Source organism: Lampris incognitus, chromosome 1, assembly GCF_029633865.1.
Source record: "Lampris incognitus isolate fLamInc1 chromosome 1, fLamInc1.hap2, whole genome shotgun sequence".
Taxonomy (NCBI): domain Eukaryota; kingdom Metazoa; phylum Chordata; class Actinopteri; order Lampriformes; family Lampridae; genus Lampris; species Lampris incognitus.
Window position 1 is genome coordinate 123671360 of NC_079211.1, and position 17164 is coordinate 123688523.

General features: G+C 43.0%; 2 protein-coding genes across 10 annotated transcripts in view; both read right to left on the reverse strand.

Annotated features, from left to right (window-relative positions):
* emid1 (EMI domain containing 1) overlaps nt 1–3331 on the reverse strand; it is a 95674-nt gene extending 92343 nt beyond the window's left edge. For all 9 annotated transcript variants that reach the window (XM_056286541.1, XM_056286516.1, XM_056286563.1 and 6 more), the window contains exon 1: nt 2754–3331. In XM_056286541.1, coding sequence (XP_056142516.1) covers nt 2754–2923 — 170 coding nt within the window. In that variant the 5' untranslated portion in view covers nt 2924–3331. The remainder of the gene's footprint in view (nt 1–2753) is intronic.
* A 3176-nt stretch (nt 3332–6507) lies between these two features.
* The window catches only part of dnah10 (dynein axonemal heavy chain 10), a 67896-nt gene continuing 57239 nt past the window's right edge, over nt 6508–17164 (reverse strand). The window contains 19 exon segments of the mRNA XM_056279415.1: nt 6508–6777; nt 6966–7111; nt 7217–7397; nt 7642–7809; nt 7938–8149; nt 8828–8959; nt 9056–9227; nt 9324–9419; nt 9559–9768; nt 10441–10641; nt 10800–10983; nt 11110–11264; nt 11348–11502; nt 11674–11778; nt 11861–12134; nt 12281–12510; nt 12632–12911; nt 13016–13163; nt 13928–14149. Coding sequence (XP_056135390.1) covers nt 6631–6777; nt 6966–7111; nt 7217–7397; nt 7642–7809; nt 7938–8149; nt 8828–8959; nt 9056–9227; nt 9324–9419; nt 9559–9768; nt 10441–10641; nt 10800–10983; nt 11110–11264; nt 11348–11502; nt 11674–11778; nt 11861–12134; nt 12281–12510; nt 12632–12911; nt 13016–13163; nt 13928–14149 — 3418 coding nt within the window. The 3' untranslated portion in view covers nt 6508–6630.

The following is a 17164-nucleotide window of genomic DNA, read 5'->3' on the forward strand; positions in this document are numbered from 1 at the left end:
TGAGGCTACAATTCGCACAGGCTCACCAAAATTGGACAATAGAAGATTGGAAAAACGTTGCCTGGTCTGATGAGTCTCGATTTCTGCTGCGACATTCGGATGGTAGGGTCAGAATTTGGCGTCAACAACATGAAAACATGGATCCATCCTGCCTTGTATCAACGGTTCAGGCTGGTAGTGGTGGTGTAATGGTGTGGGGGATATTTTCTTGGCACACTTTGGGCCCCTTAGTACCAATTGAGCATCGTGTCAACGCCACAGCCTACCTGAGTATTGCTGCTGACCATGTCCATCCCTTTATGACCACAGTGTTCCCATCTTCTGATGGCTACTTCCAGCAGGATAACGCGCCATGTCATAAAACTCGAATCATCTCAGACTGGTTTCTTGAACATGACAATGAGTTCACTGTACTCAAATGGCCTCCACAGTCACCAGATCTCAATCCAATAGAGCACCTTTGGGATGTGGTGGACCGGGAGATTCGCATCATGGATGTGCAGCCAACAAATCTGCAGCAACTGCGTGATGCTATCATGTCAATATGGACCAAACTCTCTGAGGAATGTTTCCAGTACCTTGTTGAATCTATGCCACGAAGGATTAAGGCAGTTCTGAAGGCAAAAGGGGGTCCAACCCGGAACTAGCAAGGTGTACCTAATAAAGTGGCCAGTGAGTGTAGATAGCCAAAGAGAGAGAAAGCTTGTAAGCGATTCTATGGCGGGCTCACTCTCCTTACTTAATAACGTTTTAAAGCGTTATTAAACCCCCTCTGTTTTGGAGAATCACTGAACTCAGGGGTTCATATTTTCTACCCCTTCCCAGTCCATAAACATGTATTCCCCTTGTACTGCCTAAATCATCTTGACTTTGCTCCCTGACTGGTTGCAGAGTTTCACAGCGCTTTGCAGCTTCATTGAGCCTTGGGAACGTCGACTTGCACATGTTCTTCCTGTTTGGGAGCCTTCTGCTCTATAAAACCCGATTTGCTACTGTTTGGATTTGTTGACACAACATAAAACGCGCATGTCTTCATAGGCCAGGCCAGACAGCAGCAAGTGGACTCTCATATCCCCTCAAACCTGCCGGCCCCCTCAAGCCTTCTCAGACCATGGATGATTCACAACAGCTCACCACCCCTCCCACCCCACCCTACCTCGGTCCCTCAGTTTTCTCCACCGCAACTTTCAAACAGCAGCAGACTGAGTAAACTCATCTCCTCTTCCCAAAACAAGCCCATATGCTGTGGAGGCCCAGCTGCATGTGTTTAGTAAACACGTCCACAAACTCTCTGCCAGTAAGTGACAGGTGAGCTAAGTTGGGGGAGTGAGCCTGTAGACTGAGGCTGGGACCTCTCCAAACCACCTGGACACACCCACGAGTAAACTAACACGTGCATATGCTCACTCGCTCTTATACACACACACACACACACACACACACACACACACACACACACACACACACACACACACACACACACACATACACACAAGTTCATACTTTGAACCTGACAGCATAAATATTTGTAAGACAGGGAACGTCACTTCAGTTTTAAGCTCTGGCTGCTTTGCATAGGAGGGAAGCAAAGCAAGCTGGCGTTGTTCCTTTTGTGTTTAGTCTTGATGGTCTCTATCTCAGATCCACTATATCAACAACTCTGCTGTCAAACAAAACATTATGAGGGCAGCCCCTTTTTTGTAGAAGACCTGATTAATTCATAGCCCTACTAAAGGCTAGGCAATGATTAAGTTTTACTGTTTATTGTCCCTCAGCTGGCACTGTATCACAATGAAATTCGAATGTTGTCATATCCTGATTCAGTTTGATACAGTACAACTGATACATTTTGTTGCCCAAATTAACAATAACGGTAACCTGTAAGCTAAAATTTCTCACAAAACGAGGCCGGAAATACTTGATGGGATATTATTTGAAAAACTAGTTTTGGCTTGATATATTTTACATCACGAAACACTCCAATTTGATTAATTTCAGTTGGATTCTTAAACATAGCATTTTTGCACATATAGGTAGATGCCGTGATATAAATAACTATCGTGTAGTCATTATATATTTGTGATATATATCTATATATTTTCCATATCACCCAGCAGTACCCTATTAGTTCTGTTACCCTTTTTTCCCTAAGCAATTATTCTAGGTTGCACTTTAAAAAAGTCATCACCACACATTCACTATTCATCATGTTAATTTATGATGAGTTCACCACTGAGACTAGTAAATACAGGAGCTGGATTTATGAGGCTGACAGATCCAAGAACTGTCTTCTTGCTGTGTGGCTTATAGATTAGTGTCAGGGCAGCCTGGCAGGTATTAGGCAGGAAGTGGTGCTGGCCAGATGAAGACAGACACAACTGGAGGACCGTCTCCTCAGAGTGTAGGTGAGTAAGCGGGGACAACAATGAGGATGGGAGTGAGCGGCGCAAAGTGTGCTGCCTGAACAGGAAAAAGGAAACCAACTGCCAGGAAGACGAGAAGACCTAACTGGATGGGGATGGGAGTAACTCTCAATGTCATTTACCGATTGCGTAAACAAAGATTTTTTTTAAAAAAAAAGAAAGGTTGGGCGGGGTTGAAACGGCCACAGGCAGAAACAAGACAATAAAAAAGTTGCTTCTGATAAAAATGAAGGAATAAATAAATGTAAAAAATAAACGGGGAAAAAACTCACAGCTAAGCTATATCGATATAAGGAACAAATCCGTAGACAGACGAATAGAGGAGCTTACCTCTTGTGGTAGACGGAGGAGAAGGTGTGTTGCGTCCCGGTGGAGTACGGCTGGTAGAGTCCCGTCCTCCAGGTCCCCCGGACGGACGTGCTCAGCCACACCAGCAGCACGACGCAACGGAAACTCGGTCGGTAAAGCGCCGACACGCGCTCACGTTGACACGTTCCCATTTCCGTGGCGTCAAAAGTTCGACCAGAGGAAGAAGAAGAAGAAGAAATTAGTTTTCTAATAAGCTTGCCCCGGCTGGAAGGCGGCCGGTTTACTGAATCCACCGGCGAGGGAAAAAATGAGTCAAACACCGGGTTGGTTGGTTACCGAGAAGACGCGCACGTCCCATCAGGGTGTTAGAAGTAGCAAAACTAACATGCGCTGTTGTACTGGGATGACAGTCTTGAGACTTCAGGAGGTGACCGTTAGTTTGAGGAGTAAAAAAATGTAATATATATAAATAAATAAATAAAAGGAAAAGGAAAATGCGCGAGCAGAAACTATGACCCGGCTCGCTCGCTGACAGTGGCCGGACAGCCGCAGATCAAATTGCTGCGTTGTGTTGAGTGTTGTGTTGTGGTCTCCGCTGCGACTCTGCCGCCCACCGTCTTTGCGCGTTTCAAGTCGAGCTTCACACGACGGGCATCAAAGCCGTTATATAGTCCTCTGAAAGTAAGCACAACCCGCCGGGTCCTCTCCCTGCCCCGTTTCAACCTCTCAAGAAGGACAACACACGCTACGACGGCACAACATGCGTTGCATGTGTTGTGAATTCATTTGTCCGTAATGAACTTTTATAGCCGGGTGTCCCAAATCGCTGAAATGAGAGCAGATGAGTAATATCTCTTTTGATGACCAATAATGTATCCTATCAGTGAGCATAACGATTTGCAGTATACATGGAATATCACTCGTGAAATATGTGGCTTGTGCACGCTCACTGTTAAATATTGCATTTTGCAGTGATGTTATTACAATCTATTTAATCACATTGCTTCATCGGTTATTTTTATTGTCCTTGAGGGTTATGATTACTGTCAGAAGCTGTGATCTGTATAGCCTATTTGCCAAAGCCATTGCAGTGGCCAGGCTGACCATACTGCGTTGCTTTAAACTTTCTTTGCCCATGGATGGATGTGGGACCTGTAGGGTTACAGCATATGCAGCCAGTAACCACAAGGTTGTGGTCCTGCTCCAAGCTAAACACCTGGCACTGCAAGCAGGGGCTGCAGCCCAAGATCTGTATCTGTGGTTGGGGTGACTACATTTCTCAGGCCTCTCAGTCGGCAGAGCTGCAAGTCTCACCAGCTGCAAAAGATGCTGCAGACTACGAGTAGTCTGCATGATTCATCCCAACCACAAAGGTAATTGATTTCTATCTTGCATGCTTGCTGCAGAAAGATTTTTGAATCATTAGCCACCGCAAACAGACAGACAAAGAGAGAGGGAGGAGGTTCTCTATATGCAGATCTACAGTCAGCGAGAGTGACATGTATTTCAGCAAAGTCAGTGAAGCACACCTGCTCTCAATTTCAGCAAACGGAAACTAGGAGAAAAGTGGGCGAGGGTGTATTAATTAAGTGTTGTGTCGGTATTTCTTGTTTCAGGACACCCTTGGCATTTTACGAGGCAACAGGCGCAGCCAACTGTGCCAAGCAGGAACTGAATCAGTTTAGGGTTAATGTAAATCCCTCCAGCCCAGAGCAGCTGAAAATAATCTTGGTCTCGGGGGGGGGGGGGGGGGTCGCGTGCATTGAGTGTTCTTTTAACGTTATCCTCTATTGTTACTCCACCTCCTCCCTGTCGTTCTTCTCCCACCACCGAAAAGTCTTCAGATGGTTCAGAATGCTGCTGCTAGAATCCTTACTAAATCTAGAACATTTGACCATATTACACCAATTCTTGCCTCCTTTCATTGACTCCCTATCCATGTAAGATCAGAATTCAAGGTGCTTCTGCTTACTTATAAAATCCTAAATGGGCTTGCCCCATCTTACCTGTCTGATCTCCTTAAACCATACATTCCATCTCGAGCTCTTCGCTCTCAAAATACAGGGCTCCTGTGTGTACCCAAAGTTAAAAAGAATTCAGCTGGTGGCAGGGCCTTTTCCTATCGGGCCCCGCTGCTGTGGAATAACCTGCCTGCTGCCATCAGACAATCTGTTGAGTCCTTTAAATCCAAACTTAAAACTCGCCTTTTTGCCTTAGCCTACAATTAGTTGCCTCTGAGTGTTTCACAAGCTGTACTGCATGGCGGGTCAGTTTCTGTCTCAATGAATTTACCAATCACTTTCTGCTGACGAGATTATAGCATATAGATTATGACTAACTGATGACTTAATTGATTATGACTGCAAACTGTTCTCTTCTCTCACATCTTTTCTCTTTCTCTGAATGATGTCTTCTCCTTTCTCTCTTTCTATGTGTGAATGGTGTCGTGTGAGTCTATCCCTTGTATGCATGTGCAGTCAGTCCTCCTCCCAGGTCTCCGTGGTGACGGTGGTTGCCACTGAGACGCTGCTTGGCATCTCCCTCATCCCATTTTCTTTTTATATATCTTATAAATCTATATAATTTTGTTATCCTGTTTCAGTGTTATATCATTCTTTCACTAAGATGTGTGACTAATTTTTTTTTTTTTTTGCTTTGTGATGCTGGTCGTGTGGCTTAGGTCCTGAGCTGTTTCGGTGGTGTCTGGACACTGCTTGGCATCCTGCGCATCATTTTCTTCATAAGTTTTATAATTGTGTTATCCTCTTTCAATGTTGTATTCTGTAAATTGTGTAAATCCATTGCATGTTGTCCATCTTGGGAGAGAGATCCTTCCTCTGTTGCGCTCCCTGAGGTTTCTTCCAATTTTTTTCTCCCTGTTAAAGGCTTTATTTTAGGGTGTTGTTCCTTATCCGATGCGAGGGTCTAAAGACAGGATGTTGTGTTACTGTAAAGCCCCTTGAGGCAAATTTGTAATCTGTGATATTGGGCTATACAAACAAAATTGACTTGACTTGACTTGACACTGTACAAACAGTAGGAGCAGTTAACTATTGTCTGTGTATATGCATTTAGCCTACTTGACTAATTTGCTGTGTCCGTTCATTAAATGGGCCCAGCAGACCTTTCCTTCACTTCTTTCCAAAGGGGAGGATACAAACTTTTACAGCCTCCCCTCCTTGTGCATGCACATGAAAGTGTCTACTACTCTTGGGTCTACTTTATAACAGTCGTAGCAGTGAAAGCTGCAGGAGCTCTCTGACTTGCCCTCAGCACAGTCATTCCATTAAGCCCAAAACTGTATTCTTACCACTGTTGTCTATGCATTAAGCTGCATTTCAAAGCTCAAAAGTGGGATAGCTCTTTCAATGGTAATATCTTGCATGACTGTGTCTGTGAATGATATCCTCATAGACACTACCTGTGGCTGTCAGGTCCCCTGTTATTTACCTTACCTAAAGTCAAACAAGCTGCACTGCAGACAACAGTTGAAAAACCACAGAAGTATTAAAGTGACACTGTAAATGTTTGACAGCGTACTCTGTAATTGATACATTTTCCATTGCTCCGCTTTCAGCCCCCTTCGGAAGTACATAAATGGAGTAAATTTCATTTTAGGCATTAAGATTAAGAGTATATGTCAGAAATTTCTAAAACCTATATGGATATAAGTTCAAAACTGTGGCAATCAGGTATACAACTGAAGCAACAAACAACCATGTTTCAGACCCCAAGTTAAAATTAATCTGTAGACATTTTAAAGAGGTCTATTTTCTTAGCTGAAATTTCCCTGTGTTGCAAATGTTTCTCTCTCACTAACAGGGTAACAGTGCTATTAATTCAGCATACAAGCAAACAATCTGAAAGTTGGAAAGTTCAGTGGGACTGAGCATTTACTTTAGTCTGAGTTGAGGCATAGACAGACACCCTGGAGTACCCAGTGGGAAATGTGTTCGGTGGTGAACAGGTCAGCCTCAAAAACCAGCCCCACACCCATTGCATTCCTCCGCATAGACGTGGTATACACTGGCGTCCGCAATGTGTTCTGTGGTACAAAATACATGGAAATACACCAAGTAGTTAAGTAATTACATCAAAACAAAGTTTATCTATATATTTCGCTATAGCTATTATGAAGTTCTCTGTAGTTCTAAAGAGAAATTATAAGAGAAAAGTGGATAGAACTCTTTATATCTACATACAGGACATTTATATAAAGCCTGTGATTCACACCTGTAATCGGAGGCGCCGAGTCTCTACAGGGATGATCTTGAGGATGGGCAGTTCAACTGTTAGAACTTTGGGTTTACTCCTGACCAGACAGCCATTTTCTATGTCCCAGTCTGCTCCTTCTAAATACAGACCAGAAACAAAGCAGCCTGTGGGATAGAAAAAAAATCATTACTTTTCGTTCCTCAGAGATAACATGATAAGATTTAAGTATTTGTATACACTTATGTGGCGTATAGTAACTGTATTTCTACCCTGTCCAGGCATCTGGTTAACTTGCTCCTCACTGCGGTAATTGGTGACCTTGGTGTAGAATGTAGAGCCATCTAGAGGCCAACCGTTCTTCCTGCATGTGGCTTGGACCAAGGCAGTAAGGTAGGATTCTGGGATATGGAGACCTGACAGCCATATCACATTAGGCTCCCCCTCATCCACCTGGCAGGTATAAACAGAAAATATGCCATAAGATATGAGATATACACTCCTCCTCTGTAAGTCCTAGAGTAATACCAGTTCACTATGGAGGAATTTATCAAAGGTTGTCTGGAGCAGTAACACAAACATGGGTGTTCAGCGTTTAAGTAAACTGGGTAACCCATGTCTACTTAATAGGTGAATGACTCCCTGATTAAGGTGTTTGAATTCCTAAACTGCAATTAGACTGTAAGTGCTTCTTTACCCAGGAGCTGTATTGTTTATGCCGCCTCTTGAAATGGATCATCCAGTTGCCCAGGGATTTAAGTGTGTCAGGTGCCAACTTCCTCCAGATGGCTGGGATCTGGCCATTGAAGAGGGCCCGTGCCACCTCGTCCAGCTCCCCACTCATACCCACATCGCCAGCCAGGGCCTGTGGGACACAGTGCAGTGAGAATAGATCCAAACCTTGTATGTTTCACAGAGAAATGTTTATCTGCCTTTTTTTTTTAGAGCATCCTGTACTCTATTTATGTCCCTGCCACTCCTTATCCTCCTCACCCTCTGCAGCTCGGCCAGTGAGCGACCCATGCGGACCACCAGCTTGTTGAAGTGCTCCAGCTCTTGCAGTAGCACTACTGAGGTTGGGGAGATGTCCAGGCCAAACTTCTTGCAGATTACATCCAGGTCAAACACCTTAGGAAGCTTGTTACGGATGTCCTGGACCACTTGAATGATGTACTCATCCCTGCTGATGCCTCCACCAGATTCAGCTGATGAATCAGAAAGAATCAGAGCAAGCCAAGTCAATAGGTGCAACACAACTTGGCAGCAAGCTAGCATAGTAAACAAGGAGACCATCATATAAAGAAAAGGCCTGGGTTCAAGCCCTTGTGACAGCAAGCAACTGCTTACCTGAAGTGCCCTTGAAAGACACTAAATCACTAGAAGTTGTGACAGACAACAAATCCCACCCCTTGACTCCCTGAACTTTGAACATTACCAATTTTCTCACTGTAACAATGGGTAGGCATATATCTTAACACTTTTCACATTTTAGTGTAAGTTTGAAGTAAACCAAGTTGGGGTTTTCTGTACATAGATATGGCTAAAAAGGGATTTTGATCTTATTCATGACCTTTTTTGTAATATTGACCAAATTCCCTCAAACATTTTATGAAGTCATGTTGGGTCTATTGCCCACCTTTCCTGAAGAAATCATGTAATTTGCTGCAGCCATTTTTCCTTTAAGTTGATGACAAATAAACAGACATACAGAAAAATTGCACCAAAAACAAAACCCTTGGGGCAAGGAAACCAGCTCCATAAGCCTCCTTATGGAGGAGGGCAAGCAAACAAAGGCAAAAAATATCACCACTGAGTATTAACAGAGAAAAAAATGAATTTAAAAAGAAAATGAAAAGAGGAGATTCAGGGATGCCAAATACTACCAGTCTGAGGCTGCAGATCTATTAGATGGGTGCACATGTCTCTTGCTGCCTGTGTGTAGTATCCTATGTCAGCATTAGGATGCAGACCAAATACTTCTGGTGTGTTTGCCAGGGGTAGGGCCTCAATTTCCTCTGTGACACAAAAACATATCAATTGAAGATGTGAGTGGGTATGCAGAAAATTGTATATCTCATACAGAGAACAAACAAACCGAAACAAGAACTTACCAACATATCTTCCCTTGAGCCCATTGAGGGGAATCTTGTAGTCTACATCCTTGTTGTGGAAGAAGTGAAAGGGCTGAAAGGTGTCAAAGATGAAGTCTCCAAAGTATTCATCCATGTAGACAGTCAGAATCCTGCGGTCAAAACTATCTATGACGCGTCCTCCATACATCACCTATCAAACATAGCACAACAGCAGGTGGCAGAATCTGTTGGTCAGAGGATGCCGTAAACATTCTGCTTTTATGAAGTATGATCAATTTAACCTTACCTCTCCAGTAAGATATTTAAGACTTCCCCATGGAATGCTAGCATCTCCTTGACTGTGTGCTTTGGTAAGGTAGGTGTCTAGGATCTCCATACACACCTATAAATACACAACTACATTTTTACAAACATTCACTGTGAACAGTGATGTATACCATACAACAAATGTCAACTTAAAACTCACAGTACACTATGGAAACGTAATCTTCACCCAAACATATGCCTATTCTGCCACTTACAAGGAAGTCAGACTCATTGAAGTCATAGGGGACATTCCAGCCAATCTTGCCGTACTTGCGCCTCTCTTGCACCACAGCATGGAAGAAAGCCAGCACGTAGACCAGGCTGCGAAAGGCAGGGTGTGGGCAGCTCATCAGGATCTCATGGGAGATCTTAAAGTATGTGGCTCTCATGTTCAACTTCAGACCGTTGGGAGGCTCTGTCACCACCTAAGCATTAAAAAACAAAATATGGCAATCTTTATATTACCAGAGAAGGAATGTAAACACAACATTTTGACGTTTTTAGTATCTACACATCGCCACAATATCAGCTCTGTTCTCCTTTCTGCTATTTCCAATGCCCAGATTTTTTGTTTGGGGGGGGGGGCAAGACAAGAAAGAGGGAGTGGTTGGTTGTCTTTCTATTTAGTTTGGATGGTAACAGGCTCCTTTATTACTGTGTCTGTCTCTCCAAGTGCAAGTTACTGAGGACCAAATGAGTTGATGTTTTTTTTTTGTTTTTTTTTCAGAACCATCCAACATGTACGAGTAGGCTACAAGTTTTATTTTTGTCTGTTTGACTGCTGGGATAGGCTCCAGCATCCTCGCGACCCTGAGAGCAGGATAAGTGGTTTGGATAATGGATGGATAGATGGTAACAGTCATACTTTTCTTGTATGTATGATACCAGCTGAAGCACAATGTTGGCAGATTTATTAGAGGCGATATGGATAACAAATTGGCACAGAAATACAAAGATTTTATTCAAGGCTGATTTCATTCAATGAAATGAAGCCAAATATTTCAGCTTTCCGCTCAAATAACATTTTTTTAAAGTGTGCAATTACTATGTGATACTGATGAAATTTATTATTATCTGTGACACAGTTCTGTTTTTACCTTAAGAGCCTTCTGCAATATACCGATGGGAAAGTCCCTGATGGGATCGGTGGTGAGCCACAGACGAAAATCAGGATGAGGTTTAGTGATACGCTCCAAAGACTTTTCCAGCTCTTTCAGCCATTTCACCAGCAGGTGGCAGTTCTGAAGCATCAACCACTGACCACGGGACACCGCTGTCTCCAGTAGCTGCAGTGCAACCTTTATAGCGCACAGAGGAAACAATGCTTGCCAGCGTTAAACTAAATGAGAACATGTCTGACTGATTAGTGTTCCCTATACTCTTGACACTTGGCTGAATTAGATGCTTCATCCCAGCTGCAGTGATTTGGAAAGATTTTAGAAGAGCTCCCTGATACCTTCTCTTGGCCTTGTCCCATTGCAAGGAATTTGAGCCTGCTTCCTCCAAAGCCTGATCTCTCTGCAAGTTTCACAAGGTCATTAGCTGGATCAGAGCCAGGACTCAGAATGAAGATGACAGGGGAGTTAGGTGTACTCTGTTCGTAGATGGCATCAAAGCTGATCACTGGAGGCTGTACATATCTGAGCAGTAAAAGGGGTAAATGTGTGCAAGATCAACTAATGTTTGAATGATTGTGTTTTGAAAACTTGAACACATGACAATGTTCTGTGTCTCTCTTTAAATGAGCAAACAGAACAATCTCTCACTTTTCACCCATGGTGATAGTGACATAGTCAGTAACAGCTCTGTAGACTCTATCAAGGCGAAAGCAGCGCAGCAGCAATAGCTTTTGGAAAGTTGTCAGGTTCTCCTTATACTTCATGGGGAAGGGAGCTTGCTCTGGCCCATCTAAGTCATACCACTAAAGACATGGAAAATAAAGATTAAATCTTGAAGTTATATGGTAAAGGTCCTAAGGCAAGTCCTGTCACCAAGGTCACTCACAGATTTCCAGTCACCAGGATGTTTTTCCACATCATCAGGCAGAGAGCCAAACTGCTCAGGGAAAAGCTCTGCTAGTCTCACAATGTCCTCCCAGCCCTGATCTGGAAGCCAGGCAAATGGCTTTTTGCGCTTGCTCTTTTCCAGGGACAGATTACCTTTAGAAATAAGATTTTAAAAATGAAAGTGTTGCTAATTTCTCTCTGTGCAAATGTGTGGACACCTGTGATAATATGGAAATTTTATTTAAACAATTTGTGTGACTGTATGTGTTGGGCATGGTCAAAAGAATATTTCAAGAGTTCTTTAATTGTTGGGTGTAATCTCACCCTTTAGGAAGAACTCCAACTCCTCTTGAGGGGACCTTCCCTCTGCCTGTTCAATCTTTATAGTCATGTTGAAGGAGAAGAGCAGCTTGTGTCTCTCAAATAGGCCTTAAGATACACATGGTTAGAAGATAGTATTTTTAGTTCAAAGTAACTGCTGTAATCACCTTTTCCTTCCAAGTTGGTTTACCTGTGCAGCCATATTTATAGACGTTGTGTGTCAGAGTCTCCATAACGTTCTTCAACCTTTTCGGCAAGACTGAGTTAGGCAAGGATTTGTGCAGAGAAAAGTCAAACATTTCCAGGTAAGAGGCAAGAGAGTACTGGTACATGCTGTTTACTAAAGCCATTTCTGCTAGCACAAAGAACAGGATGGCACCACGCTTGGCAGCAGGACGGTAGCCGTCTCTCAGCTTATCAATATCCAGCGACGTCATCTCAGCCAACTTGAGCTTCTCAAAAACCTAAGGAATACACATTAATATTCAAACAGGCATAAAAATATATAATTGTTTGAATTTGACAGTCCAGTGAATGACGACCTGTTCATGCTACATCTCCATCGTTGCGCCACTGAGATTGAGTGAGCTTGGCCTTTGGGTAGACATACCTCAGTAGCTTTGGACTTGGTTTCCTCCAGTGTGTGGACAAGCTCTGTGTTGTCCAACATGTTGCCTGTGGAGGTGGCCAGCTCTCTGAGCAGGGAATTCTCCAGGTCTTTTAGCAGCTTCTTATTCTCGCTGGTCTCTTTAATCAAATACTCACGCTGCTCTTCCAGCTCTTTCCTCTCAAAGCCTACAATCACACTAAGTAGCTGGTCTTCCAGACCCTTTAAAGTAACTATGAAAAAAACAAACAAACAGATGACATATGTAGACATGCACAGGCCTAAATAGTACTTAAATCCAAGTTTGGTTTACTGTAGACAGAGTGATTTGGTTGGTCTGAGGCAGTTTCTCACCAGTGTAGTTAATGACCATGGCTTTCCCAAACACAGATGGTGAGTATTTAGGGTTAGCCAACTTGGAGTTGAGGTAGAGTTTAAAGTTGGGATCATAGTCCACCTCCTTGTCTCCAATGAAGATGATCTGCCTGCCCTCTGCTCCTTTCACATTCTTCTCCAAGACATTGTCAATCATAGGATCAATATACTCATCCACATCCTGGAACAGGAAGGGGAAGCCATACTTGATGGCCATCTCCAGCTGCTTCAGGAAATCTGGATCATTGAAGGAAGATATCTGGAAGAAAAAAAAATCATATGTAAAGGAAATTTCTTCCCCTGCATGGATACTGAAAATAAAACAAATGACAAACTTGTGTATGACTGTGGAACTTTCTGTGCCTTTAGGTTATTTTTCTCTTCTTTCTTTTTGATCCAGTTGAGGGCTTGCTGTTGTGGATCAATGCACATTGGGAAACGGCTGGCTCTGGTAGTGAGAATTCCATTCTGGACTGACAACTCGTCTGGTGGCAAGCCCTCTGAGCCCCACCTGTCACACAAGATTTATTTAATAAGTGCCACTGTGCCCATGGTCAGTCTCAACAGAAACAATATTAAAAAAAGAACTAAAAACAGAAACCAAAAAACAACATCAAAGTACAGGTAACTGGCAAAATAAAGCAAACTGATGCAACGCGGCAGTGAGTTTGTGTGACTTGCCAGAAGTCCTTTAATGCTACAGCTTTTACAACTGAGAGGACCTATGCAGAAGAGAAACCTTGTCAAGCATGGATTAAGATGCAGTGACTGTTACTGATTTTTCATGTTTATCAAACCACTCAGTGACCACTGCAAAATGAAACATTATTGTTTAAAATTGGGACTGAGCAAACCTAACTGACGCAACAAAAATACACCCAACATAGTCACACAGCTGTTATGCTTGTGCTTTCAATACACTCGTAAAATGTAATTAATAATCCTATTTTACCCTGATTTTTCTTTTCTTTCCTTTATTTAGTACATGTCATCTGCTATTGAAATCAAACCAAAAGTCAGGAGCAGAATGGCAGAGCAATATGGAGACTGGACCTAAACTGGTGGGTCTCTTGTTGTCAATGCATTTTACCTTGACTGAGGGATATGCGAATCTCTACCACTTCCCAAAATAAGGGTGTCAGTTTAAAAGAGACTCTCCCTTCGGTGGATAAGCAACCTATCATACATTAAAATCAATCTTATTTTGCAACATACAGACATGCTAGCGGAATTTCTCATGGCAAGGGTTGGTGTTGAGCTCACACTCCCTCTCACCTGCTGATCTCCACTTCATCAGTCAGCAGGTTCTCCACCCTGAAGGGCTGGCTCAGGGGAATACCTCTCTCCTGCACATCTTTCTCCCACACCCCATATATCATTTCATTTCTGAAGTCCCAGCTGAAGGCCCCTTCATAGCTCAGGAAGGCAGCACAGATCAGACAGTCACCCAGAAGACGCATGCGTCGCTGCTTCAGCTCCTCCAAATCAAGGCTCCAACTGTGATAGCGGAAGGTTCAGACAGAGAGAGAGAAAGAGAGAGAGAAAGAGAGAGAGAGAGAGAGAGAGAGAGAGAGAGAGAGAGAGAGAGAGAGAGAGAGAGAGAGAGAGAGAGAGAGAGAGAGAGAGAGAGAGCACAGGAGGAGAGGTAGGTTATTAAGTTGCATTATAAAAAGAATAAAGAAGAAGAGTTGAGGAAATATGAAAACATCAGAGACCATGGGCCCTGGATTCAAAATTAGATATATACAGTGCTGTGAAAAGGTATTTGCCCCCTTCCTGATTTCCTGTATTTTTGCATATTTCTCACACTTAATTATTTCAGATCTTCATATAAAATGTAATATAAGACAAAGAGAACCCTGGTAAACACAAAATTCAGTTTCTAAATGATCATTTTATTTAAGGAAAAAAGTTCAATACCAACTGACCCTGTGTGATAAAGTAATTGCCCCTTAGTTACTTAATTAACCAAATTTAATTGATCATTGGATTCAATTAGAGCAGACAGACACACCCAGGCTTGATTAATGCTAGGATGAAGCAATCAGAGATCACAAATGCTAGCCTAGTCAGGACGCTTGGGTTGGCCAGAATGTGTCAGCAGCGACCAATTGCCTCTGGTCCCTTACCCGTGAGGGGTAATGATGAAATGTATAGTAGGCTTACCTCAATGAACCACTGGCTGGCTTGTTACTGTAATGGGCAGGGATTCAGTTTTGTTGATAACTGGCCCGTTCTGGGGCCACCCTTACCTGCCGAAAGCGGGTGGTATTCACCCTATTGGGGATGGAGCTGCTCTTTTTGTTTAGCAATCTAAATAGCTGTCTACATTTAGTTTGACATTAGGGACTTATTATTCAGCAGATGATTAGAGAGCCTGCTGGGTTTAAATTTAGTGCGGATGTGGAGTCAACTAGTTTAGTTAACATGTTAAGTCAGGGAATTTCTTCTATCCTAAATGTGTGAATCACAATAATCTAATAATCATTCCTACCACTGGTGGTGGTGGTAGATTATTAGGTGCAACGAGCACCTAATAATCTACAGAACCAAACATCTAATGTTATCCAAAGTGTGACCACACATCATTCAAACTGAAGATCGTCAAGATTTTAAACTAATAATACAAGGTGTATTCCAATTAATGTTTCGCTTATTGGTTACTCTAAAGTTCAGCCAAGTACTGATCTCTTCAACATGACACTTACATTTGGTTTCGTAAATATCAGATCACTGTCTACCAAAGCCTTACTAATAAATGATCTGATTCTTGAACATAGTTTTGATATGATAAGGTCATGTGAAATATGGCTGAAACTTAATGTTTTTCTTCCTTTAAATTAAGCTTCCCCACCCGACTATACGTATGTCCATGTAGCTCAGGCAAATAAACAAGGTGGGGGTGTTGCCTTAATATATGTGTATTTTCAATTTAACTTCTTAACTTGAATCTAAATTCAAATCTTGTGAGGCTCTTATTTTAAATCCATCTCCCTCACCCATGAACAGAGTGCTCAGTCCAGATTGTGACACCTTTTTTTTGTAGGGGGGGGGGTTGTTCTGTTTAGGGAGTTGATTTCAGCTCGGCATTTAACACCATCATACCACAACAGCTGGTGGAGAAGCTGAGGTTGCTGGACGTGAACACTGGTACCTGTAACTGGGTCCTGGACTTCCTGACACGGAGGCAGCAGACAGTCAGGTTGGGCAGCCTCACATCAAATTCCATTTTAGAGCACAGGTTCACCCCAGGGCTGTGTCCTGAGCCCCCTCTTGTTCACCCTTCTAACCCATGACTGTACTGCCAAATTTGACAACAACCACATCATCAAGTTTGCAGATGATACAACAGTAGTGAGTCTCGTCAGCAATAATGATGAATCTGCATACAGGATGGAGGTGGAGCAGCTAATGGCATGGTGCGAATCCCACAACCTCTCCCTGAATATAAGCAAAACAAAGGAGATGGTGATTGACTTCAGGAGGGCTGGCAGGCACCATCACATGCTGCTGACCATCGATGGCGCCACTGTGGAGAGGGTCACTAACATCAAGTTTCTGGGAGTGCACCTGGTGGATGACCTGACCTCAACCATTAACACCTTGGCCATAGTTAAAAAGGCCCAACAGTGGCTCCATCTACTCTGGAGACTTAAAAGGGCAAGCCTCCCCATTTCAGCCCTCACCACCTTCTACAGGGGCACCATTGAAAGCATTCTAACCTATGGTCTCACTTCCTGGTTTGGTAACTGCAAAGCGACCGAAAAACACCAGCTGAACAGGATAGTGAAAACAGCTAGCAAGATAATTTGTGCCCCTCTCCCCTTCCTGTTGGGAGATTTACCATCAACGCTGTGTTCGCAGAGCCTCCAGCATCATTAAGGATCTCCACCATCCTTCTCACAACCTGTTTTCCCTCCTGCCATCTGGGAAGAGGTACAGGAGCATCTGTGCTAAATCCAGCAGAATGCTAAATAGCTTCTACCCACAAGCAGTCAGGATTATTAACGAACTGTGTCTTCCCCACAGTCATGCCCATCCACCTACCCTCTAACCCCCCCCCCCATCAGTGCTGGTCACTCGTTGACAGACATCAGCTGTCAACATTTAAACTGAAATGGACTGTGTTGCACTTGAATGGACTGTGTTGTTAATTGTGCTTTTTTGTTTTGTTCTCTCTGTTTTTATGTTATTAGTGGTATCCTTTTTAGGGAATTTTTAGATGTGTATTTTTGTCTTCTCTGTTGCACTGCTGTGGGCTGGGAGAAATAGCATTTTGTTTTAATTTATGTGTGCAGGTACATAGTGAAAATGACAATAAACTAAATCTTGAATCGTGAATCTTGTTCCTTATCCGATGTGAGGGTCTAAGGACAGGATGTTGTATTGCTAGAAAGCCAACTGAGGAAAAAATTTGTAATTTGTGATAATGGGCTATACAGATAAAATTGACTTACTCTATTGACCTCCTGGTCCTTACTCACTATTTCTTGAAGAATTTGGAGAATTTAT